The sequence below is a fragment of the Octopus bimaculoides genome, chromosome 2 (assembly GCF_001194135.2).
Source record: "Octopus bimaculoides isolate UCB-OBI-ISO-001 chromosome 2, ASM119413v2, whole genome shotgun sequence".
NCBI classification, from domain to species: Eukaryota; Metazoa; Mollusca; class Cephalopoda; order Octopoda; family Octopodidae; genus Octopus; species Octopus bimaculoides.
In genome coordinates, this window is record NC_068982.1 from 122,043,169 (window position 1) to 122,054,382 (window position 11,214).

Consider the following 11,214-nt stretch of genomic DNA (forward strand, 5'->3'; position numbering starts at 1 on the left):
TATATATATATATATTGTGATATAAATGGGCTGAAGTACAACACATTCAAGGCAAAAACCTGCAGTGTTTCCAAACATTTGATCAGTTACCTCTGTTCAATAGATTTGCATGTTTGAGCAGTACCAACAACAGCTGCTCAAAAGCTACAAAAACATTTTCTGTCAAGTAGAGAGCATAAAAGAGACAGTCTTTTAATATTAACAAGACTTTCTACTTAAATAGGTAGTGAGCAAGAATAATTCACTATTTAGATATTTACGATATGAGGATAGTATCTGTATTCTCTCAATATTCTCCTCAGGAGATAATGTGAGAGAATTGTATTCATTAGATCAGTAGTTCTCAAACTAACAAACGACAGACCCTATCCTTATAAAAAGAAATTAGTGAAATTTTTTTGGCAACCTCCTCTTTATTAATGAGAAAATAAAATAGAGCTTGCATCCATGTAATTCTTGTTTCATCAATGTTTTTGACATTTAAATCTTAGAAACATATTTAATCTCATTAAAGATGGCAATTTGAACACTCCCTTTTCAATCATTAGTTCTCCTCACATCCATAAGAGAAACACTGCATTAGGTAGATGTACCATCTGATTGCTAAGTTTTAAATAACCAACAGTTTACAATCACTGGCTCATTATCAAGGCCATTCCCTATCTTTATCGCTGCTCCAATCCTCTCTTTCTACAATTGTGTGTCTGACACTTTTATCCTTATCATTTTTTCCCTTCCAATGACTCAGGCTGACTACACTAAATCCCTAGTGCAAATGGTCTGAAAAAAACTGTAAGGTATTACACCTCCACTCCAATCTAGGATAGTGAATCCAAAGTAGGTAGTAAACAGTTGAAATAAGTGTTTTATGATTTGTAAGTTATTGCTTCATCATAATCATTAACATCAAGTGTTCAGATTAAATCAATAGGAGTCAATGTTGCTTTTATCCTTCAAGCAAGGATAGGGATCAATAAAACAAATGAGTTGACTCTATTTCCTCCTATTAGAAAAAAAAAAAAAAAAAAGGTAGGGGCATTTGTGCCTAGTAGAAATAAGTTATTAACAACACTACATAATTAGAATAATTCTATTTTCTTATTGAAATGAATTTTGAAAGAATATGATACAAGCTGTTATTTCTTGTTCATACCAATTAATTTGGTTATTATAATACTTACAAAATAGCTTAGATTTTGTCAACGGAAGTTAAAGAAGAAATATCACTCAGTACATTTAAAAATAAAAGTAATTAATTTCTCTACATTCCCTTTTTTCCCTGTCATTTCTATGTAAAAAAAAATCAACTTCAAGCTTCCGAGTCATCTACAGGCCCAATGTCTGTGACTGGCTGAACTGATGAGGCTGTTGAAGGTGCCTTCTCTGTAAAAACCAAGTATTTCTCATCAGAGCTTAGCCTGGCTGATTTGATTCCTTCTGGTGATTTATCTTGTAACTTACTGATGTTAGCAAGCAGAAGCTCCTAGACAAATATAAAACAGTGACTCAGTTAGATAGAGACGGTGGTGGGGAGGCATGAATATATTTAAAACCATACACACCACACACACACATGCAATCTACTTCAGACACATTTTTGTGTTCAGGCAACATGGTCAAGTGGTTAGGGATAAGATTACAGCTTGTGAATTTATATACACTACAGGAACAGTGTTCCTAAAAAGACAACTAAATATGCGTGCCTCAGTTATACATCTGTCTGAAAACAGATGCTAAATCTTTTGTTGACAATACCTGCAACAGAATAGTGTTTCACTAAGAGGCAAATTCACTTTACAAAGTCTGAACCTTTCTGAGCTAATTTGAGTAATGCAGGCATTTGTCACATATGCAACTAACAAGTCAAGTACTGCATAGAGGTTTCTTTGTCAGCTCATTCCCTTGGCTGGTTGTATATGAAAACACTATATTGTACACATAGCTCACCCCAAATATATTCCATTAATATTTATACTAAAGCCAATGAAGGAAAATTCAAGTGGCTTCATGGTAATCTCCTTTAAACTATACAGTACTAACTTTAAAAAAAAAAAGGGAAAGGACATAATCAATAGTCATAGATACACAATGTCCTAGAATTTAAAACTAGAATTCAAAACTAAACTCAACCTGTTAAAAGTAGCTGTCTATTTTTCCCTGAAATCACACACCGGTCAGTGATGTTCTTGATATACAATAACATGGAACGGTTATACTCAATGATAGCTGACTAAGGATTACACAACAACACCCATTCTGATTAGTCGCATCAATGTTGGGTGTTGATAGTTGATGTTGTTTCTTAGCTTTATAACCTCAGGTAAGATCATCAACATTCCTTCCATGTCCATCCCTCTTTTTATATATATAAGTTAAATTGTACACTAAACTCCCCTTGCGAAGACCTGTCGAGGCAAGTGAAATCGAAATCGAGTTAAATTTGACGTCTGGCACCCATGCCAACGTCGTCTCCCAAATTAGACACGAGACTCGGCTTGCGAAGACTTATTGGGGCAAGCAAAAGTGAAATTGTGATGACACCTGTGCCCAGCGTCGCCTTTCTGGCACTTGTGCCCGTGGCATGTATAAGGACTTTCGAGCGAGATCGTTGCCAGTGCCCCTGGACTGGCTCTTGTGTGGGTGGCACATAAAATACACCATTTTGAGCATGGCCATTGCCAGTACTGCCTGACTGGCCTTCGTGCCGGTGGCACGTAAAAAGCACCCACTACACTCTCAGAGTGGTTGGCTTTAGGAAGGGCATCCAGCTGTAGAAACTCTGCCAAATCAGATTGGAGTCTGGTGTAGCCATCTGGTTCACTAGTCCTCAGTCAAATCGTCCAACCCATGCTAGCATGGAAAGCGGACGTTAAACAACAACGATGATGATGATGATAATATAAGCCAACACTGTCCAATTTTGCCCTCCCCACTTTTATTTTGAAGGTAGTACAGAGTAATTTGAAGGAATTCAGCACCTATTTTCAAATGAATTCACAGAATGCTCCAGTTGTCAATTTAGGTTGGGTTGTATCAGCAGTAGCATGCTTCAGGTACCCATTCATAAGGTGCTGTATTTATTCACATATAATACACACTTGTGTATAAAGGATATCCGTAATTATAGGCAAAAATATATTCCTTGTGTATAATATGCACTAACTTTTCTTTCATATTATAATATATGGGGAGAATAAAAGGCGTGTTCAGTCAAATTTATTATAATTGCTATATAAAATACTGCAAAAACGTCCATGCCTTCTAAGTAAAGGAAAAAGAAAATTCAAAAGCAACATTTGAATTTTACTAATGTATGTTGTGCAAACATGATTTTTCATGAGAAAATTGTATATTATGAATAAGTGTATTCATACAAGAACACAATATTCACTGATTACATAACAAACATTCCTAACACTGGTTCTCTTTCACCAAAGAGACAGAACTCTGCATCATTTATTGACTTACACATACACATAAATACTTAAATCTACTAATTAACATGTAAATGAATTTTATAACTTACTCTTTCTTCTGCCTTCCTATTTTCCATATTCTTCTGCTGTATAATAATAATAATAATAATAATAATAATAATAATAATAATGATAATGATGATGATGATGATGTGTATTCTTTCTAAAATATTTTATACAGTTCAATCTACACAAGTGAATGTATGAAAAACAAAACAGAAATTTTGGTAGATACTTCTTTCAAAATTTGTAATTTCTGTTTTGTTTTCCACACATTCACTTGTGTATGTTGAACTATGTAAAACATTTGAGAAAGAAACCTAGCTGTTTCTTGTAATAAATTCATCTAAAGCAAAAGTTTTTCATACATTCTTAATATACTACATATTCTTACAAAACCAACAAAAACTGTACAATTTAATAGTACCAAGAATTCCCTCGTTGCCTTTTCTATACAATTATTATTTTAATATTAATGAAAACAATAAAAATCATTCATGAATAAAATAAAGATAGAAAATTATATTTACAACTACTAATAGTGTAAAAATATTTACTAAAATAGATTCTTGTTATAAACTTAAGGTAATTTTTCATGTAAACTAACTCACCAAGATCTTATAAAACTACCTTGTTTCATGTCTTCTCTCTACCCATACTTCCTTTTAGAAAACATGAAATTCCTGTATATACGTCTTACTCCTTACTTATTACTAACTCAGATTATTTTCCCAAAAATAAAATATCTTAAAGCATTTTCTCACCATCATTAGCACATGTGGTGTACAAGTTTCTAAGTTTTCATATTTAGCAGCCATTTCCTTCAGATCTATTTGTAGATGAATTGAAATATGAAACATATATCAAACACCAAGACTTCTGGGTTTTTTTTTTTTTGTCTTCATGGGTAATTTGATTACCTTTACCAAAATCATGTCTGTCTTCTACACTCATACCCAATCTAGATGTTTTGGTTTCTCTAGTTTAATATTTCAAGTAAGGGACCAATGGTAGTGATATACAAGTCTATTATAATCCAATGGACTAAAGATCTTATAACATCCAGTTAAATGTTTAGCATTCAGTTTTAAGAGTCAACCTGTAGTTGTAAGGCACAAATAAGGTTACTCTTACTTTGAGATGCAATTGGCAACAATATATCCAAATTTTGGGTCACAGGAACAAGTAAAACTCAAAAGTCGTACCCCACATGTGCACTCTACTCAAGTTTCTGGTCAGAAAGGACTACTCTCCTAAAATGATCTCCACAACACGCATGTCACACTTGATGCCCTGGCAAAAAAAGAGGCTGTTCAACTACTCTGCTTCTAGACATGTTATCACTTCTCCTCACTTCTGGTCCCATTGTCACTTTTCCCTTGTTGCCTCTCTTCATTTCTCCACACAGCCTTTAATCCCTCCACAAAATAAATACTACGAATACAATCAAATAATTTGAATAAAATCAAAAGGAACATTTGTTACTGACTGAATGATTTTGTATGGGTTTTTTTTACTTTCAACAAAATCATTCAATAACAAAACAAGTCCTGAATGAGAATCCATAAATAAAAAAGAAAAAGAAAAAAAAGCACAGGAATAGTTACCTTTTGGGTGTATTTGAAATCAAAACTAATGACTAATCATTTTTCAATAAATTCAACACCAAGTATCATGGATCAGTGTACTGTCACTGGTGTTTTGTTGTTAACTAATGGAGACAAAGTAACTTAGCTGTAAAAGTTAACATACCACAAGTCATAAACACAGCACCAGTAATTGGATACAATTCTCTGATACTTGAAAGGCTAACACCTTTTTCAGTGGACCACTGAAAAATCTTGTATCAATCATTTGTTATTTTAATCTAATTTCATTCTTAATTTATTTTATTCTGTATTTACTTAATATTAGAGTAATATAAAAGAAAAAATACTATTTTATTACCAGATAAGATTGTGAGTATACATTTCCAGGTAAGATTGTAAGTGTATACACTGAGCATGTACATGTGTGAGGAAAGATGGTAGTAGGAAGAAGACTATTTCAATGAATCAGTGCATTAATAGTAAAAAATGAATACAAGTTTAACTTACCATTAAAGTTTTAAATGCCATAGATGTTGCTTTACCAATACTTTGACAAATCTACAATGAATAAATAATTTTTAAAGCCAATACTTTTAATACTGGTTCATCTCATGCTGAATGATCATGCACAGGGAACTATTAATAAAAGTAGCTGTTGCATGTAAGTTTGTTCTGATATTAGATTATGATTTCTAATTTTAGCACAAAGGCCACAAACCTTTGAGAGAAGAGCTATAGTTAATTACATCAACTCAAATAGCTGATGTAACTATGAAAGAATACAAAGCAAAATTAACAGTGGGATAATGTGAACTTAAATCATATAAGAATGCAGCAAGGTATTTTGAGCATGTGTTTTATTTTACTTACCTCCAAAACTGGTGTACTTGACTCAAAAACATGACATGTATAAGAAAGTGAACCCTCTTCTTTGTTGACAGTGATAAAACCAAGTAGTCTACAAGACACATGAAAATTAACATAAAAAATTATGGTTTATTCAGCAATATAAATGTAACAAAAGGTGAAGAATAGTGGATATGTTCAGAACTCCCTTTACATTATTTTTTTCACTTTTATTTAATTATAAGAAGTATGGCAGTGACCCTTTTACAGGACCTCCAAGGTTAGCAAGGCAAAAGAAGGAAGTTAACTTCAGATTGAAGACCTTGCCCAGATACATGACACACAGGGGTCACTTCTAAAAGTACTCAATGATCAGGTGAGGGTGTTCAACAAGGAGACAAATTGAATCTGCCATTCAAGAACAGGAATGATTCCTCTAACAATTCCAGATAGTTTCCATCTACCAAATTTCACTCACAAGGTTTTCCATTAATCCAAAGCTATGATCGAAGACACTTGCTCGAGATGCTGTGCAGTGGGATCAATCCCAAAACTACAAGCAAAGTTCTTAACCATGTGCCCACTCTTTAGAACCTGTTTGAAAATCTGTTATAATACTTAAAAAGGTTAATTGGTATGGTGTCTAGTCTAGTAATGCCAATTGCTGTAGAGTAGCAGATATGACTTCAATAATTATTAATTTCTGTTTATATCAATAATGACCCTTGGAAAATTTCGATCAGTACAATCTTAGTTATCCTTCTTAACAAAATCTAAGGTAATACAAATAACCAGTCCAGATACAATAGCAAACTCATGGGAAGTCTCATCCAGTAACAAATATGATTTTCTTAAAAATTATAACAACTAAATAAATGTCTATTTTGATAATAGAGTTAATTAACATAATCAAATGCTATAAGAACTCTTATGTTATTATTTAACCCCGGATTGGCTCTGACTGAGCAGACTTATCAAAAGTGTTTCAACTTTAACCATCTAGCCTTTCTATTGAGCATTGCATAGCTTGGACTATATAATCTTGCTGATATTTGTAGCAGCTCAAGTTATCACAAAAAGGTTTTATTGTTTTCAGTCATAGTACAGCTACAAATATATTATACATGTTCTTGCTTTTTGAGACTGTGGGAGTTAATTTAATGGGGATTTGATTGCTATATCAAGCATTTCAAGCAACACATGCTTCATCTCACAACTGTTTTTACAAGATTGCGGTGTTGGATTTAAATATGTATGAAATATTCCTGCAATGGAAGCAAATCCAAAGGAAAGGATAATTATTATTTTGCAAAATAGGATATAATCCAGAACAAAAATGTATATAATCCAGAACACCACAACACCTTGGAAGAAAAAGGAGCTTGTCTTAATAAACACTTAAAAAAATAAGGAGTTATGTCCTTTCTCAATAAATATCAAAACAAAAAAATGACTAAAAGTTTGGCAAATGAATGCCAGGAAGTTAAGTTGGTTTGAGTACTCACCTGTCATTTTCTTTATGTCCACACCAATATGAAATATCACTCAGTTTAAAAGCTGTGCGAACATTATTAGTAGCAGTATCCACTAATCTGAATTATGTAAAGAAACCAAAAATGTGTAAACATCAAAATATTTGAGAAATATATATTTATTAAAATAAGTAAACAATAATTACACAATTATCATTATTTTATAAAAAAGAAGTTACAGGGGGAAATTACCTAGGGATGCAAGTTGCATGAAGACCAAACAGTGAAGTCAATGTTGGCATATTTAATGTAGAGAGCAAAAAAAAAATGTTTAATTATACCTGTAGTGAAAAGAAAATCAATCATTAGCTTAATTAATTCTGATCTAGAAATGTGAGGGAGAATACTCAGAAATCTTCTAATTTAATCTAATAATGAGCATAGTATTTTTATATATTTGTATGTATGTGTATATGTATATACACCCATCTGTCTTAGAAAAAGAGCTTATTGGATAACGTGATCCTAGGTGTCCTGCACATAAGAAGAAATAGAACCATTATGGTTGGAATGTCTTTAATCATAAGCCTGCTCAATCACAGCCAACATGCAGCGAAACAACAAGAACAACCACACATTCACTTTTTAAGTTGTGTCTTTGCTTTGACCCTTCTCTCATATCAACAATGATCTTTGTTCTTCTGAAACAAACTGGATACTTCAGAGTACTGTCCCTTCTCATGTTAAATAACAAAATGGAATAACTACAATTAGCTAATTTCTATAATTACCTCAGAGATGTGTCAGATATTATCAATTCAGATTCTGTCATTCTCAGAACATTATGTATTGCGCGAGCTGCCATTATGTGACGCATTGTCTTGTTCACAAGGGCTTCACCTGAAAAGAGACATTTATATTTAGAGATAATTACAGTTTTGATGAGAAGATGAAGATAAAAACCTAAAATACAAAAGGTAACTGAGTATGTCTACAAAATAATCTATGAGTAACAGACCCAATTTGTAAGAGTAAGGTTCCAGCCAAGATCACAAAAAGGTGGAAAGGTATGATAGATAAAGCTATAAAAGCTAAGAGACAGACCTGGAGACAATGGAAGAATTGTGGGAGAAAACATTATCATGTGGTTAGAAGAAAAGTTAAATATCAGGTGTATTTAGCAAAGAGAGAAGTCAAAGAAAAGAGGCTTACTAATGTTCAGTGGGGTCAGAGGTGTGAAATGTTCCAGATTGCAAAGAAGTGTACAAGTAGGAATCATAACATTATTGCTGAAAAGTGTATGTGTAATGATAATTGCACTTGCCTTAATGAATGCTGAGAAAGAAGCATGTAACTGCTGCTAAAAGTGATTGCTGAATGAGAATTTGTGGGAAAAGAGGGACTACCTCAAGTTAAATAACAAAGGAACTACATATTGAAACCAATGTCTATGTGCAAAATGGTCATTAAGAATATGAAGACAGGGAAAGCAGATCGAAAATCAAAAATATTCACTGAGTTGCTGAAAATATCAGATAAAGTAGGACATGTGTTTACATAGTCAATCAGGAGTTCAAGAAAGGATCATTTCTAATAATTGGCTCACCGGTATCTTCATTCACTGTGACAAGAGTAAAGGAGATCTTTTAGAAAGAAGTGTGATAACTGCAAAGGCATCAAACTGATAGATCAACTTATAAATTAGCAGGAAGAGTAACAGCAGAACAAATTAGGAAGAAAATTAGCTTAGATGAGATGCAGTTTAGGCTTAAGTCAGAATGATATGCCATGATGTCCTCTTCCTGATAAGACCAATATAGGAATTTATGTCTAGCACTCATCAACTTGGAAAAGGATTTTGACGGGATACTACACTCTGTAGTCTGGTGATTGCAAAGAAAACTAAGTGTAGATGAATGGTTTGTGAGAGTTGTGCAAGTCATGTGCAGAGAGGCTGCACTGAATGTGCAAGATGTACAAAAACTGTTAAGAAGTAAAGTAAGCATGTTCAACTGAATGTGTAATGTTAATGTGCATGAACAATGAAACACAAATGTGCTGACAAAACTGAGAAGTCAGTTGTAGTTTGTAAGAAAGACTGAATTGGTATGGATGTGGGATGTTGGCAACCAATTCAAGTCGAAATAACCTGCAGTGGAAAGACATGAAAGCCACAGGAGCAAGTAAGGAAATCTGATCTCAGGTTGTAGAATCTGATGAAGATGATAAGGCAGTGCAACAAGTGGTATGGTGTGCTGAAGAAGACCTGTCCAATCCTTGCAAGCATGGTAAAACAAGTATAATGATAATGGTAGTGTTGATAGATATATATAAGTTTAAATCTCTGCTCATCCATTCTCCCTAAGCCCAAGGAACATAAAATGAATTCTTCATCAAACATGTGAAATTACATAAAGGAAATGGATGAAGTACACCAATAAATAGTCACACATATATAATTATACTCATAGGATGTGCATATATGCATAAATATGTGTCAATTGATTGACATAATTGATTGATACATGCATAAATATGTGTCAATATGTAAATTTGTTAGTAGGCATACATTTCCATATCTATGTCAATGAGAGGAGTGAATTGACACTATGAGTAGAGCTGCAAGCAAAATCCAATGCAAAATTTAACTCTTTACAAGTCTCTTTACATTGTGGATTCAACTCCCATAAGATAAACTTTTGTCAATAGATTGACAGAATCATTAGAGTATTAGGAAAAATGCCAGTGGTATTCATCTTTTGCTCTTTATATACTGAGTTCAAATTGTGCTAAGGTCGATTCTGTCTTTCATATTTCTAAAGTCATTAAACTAATGTACATTGGGAATCAATTTAATAATCCTATAAAACATTCAAGATGTGAATGGAATTATAATAAACAAAATGATGGCAGTGAATGACACAGATGAAGCAAAAATAAAATTAATATTAAAGGTGAGACTAGACCTCCTTGTGTTACTGTGGAATTGTTTGATTGTCTACAATTATATATACCCCTAGCTGGCCAGATCCATGTCAAACCGTCCAACCCATGCCAGCATGGAAAACAGACGTTGAATGATGATGATGATGATGATGATGATACAAACATCCAGAAAGTGAAAGCTAATTGAATGTTTGTGACATTTCAAACATACCTAATTAAAGGGTCTCTTTAGCTTTGCAAGTTACAAGGCAATCATCTCACTAGCACTGATGCCAGAAAAACAAAAGCACCCAGTACACTCTGTAAAAGTGGATGGCATTAGGAAAGGCATCCAATTATGACTAAGAAGACATTGGAACATGACAGTATTTTGATTCAATGGATCCTGCCAAACCATACAACTCCTGCTAGCATGGAAGACAGTTGTTAAATGATGATAAAGGCAGAATTTATTATGGTTCCTGTGGTGACAGAGTACAAACATACTGACTGAAGAGCCATTTTGTCATATCACATTATTTATTTGCAAACGGTATCATAAAGAAGTGCAGTTCACTAATTTAAGTGCTTTTAGTACTCACTATAAGTACACTTTTACACACATATCCCTACATGTATAGTTTTAAATACAAAGACAAATCAATAAATTTTAGATCATTATATTTTGTTTGTTTATTGCGCTATTCTATAAAATACAGTAACAGTAGCCTATGGATGATTCTTGTCTGTTTATTGTTCAGTCTGAATGTCTATGATTTGTATAAATGGGAAGCAAGTGTTGTAGTTTGATTGAAGAAGTACAACAAATCTTATTTCACACAAGTTTAAAGAAGCAGACATAGAACAAATAACTGACAGATAGAAAACAATAATTCTAGGTTGGTT

At 33.2% G+C, this 11,214-nt stretch overlaps 1 protein-coding gene across 1 annotated transcript in view; it reads right to left on the bottom strand.

Annotated features, from left to right (window-relative positions):
- Positions 1-6: 6 nt before the first annotated feature.
- LOC106871906 (DCC-interacting protein 13-alpha) overlaps positions 7-11,214 on the bottom strand; it is a 55,959-nt gene continuing 44,751 nt past the window's right edge. Inside the window, exons 17-22 of the mRNA XM_052965561.1 lie at positions 8,175-8,283; positions 7,417-7,503; positions 5,936-6,023; positions 5,573-5,623; positions 3,527-3,562; positions 7-1,483 (exon numbers count right to left, since the gene is read on the bottom strand). Of these exons, the coding sequence (XP_052821521.1) occupies positions 1,310-1,483; positions 3,527-3,562; positions 5,573-5,623; positions 5,936-6,023; positions 7,417-7,503; positions 8,175-8,283 (545 nt within the window). The 3' untranslated portion in view covers positions 7-1,309. The remainder of the gene's footprint in view (positions 1,484-3,526; positions 3,563-5,572; positions 5,624-5,935; positions 6,024-7,416; positions 7,504-8,174; positions 8,284-11,214) is intronic.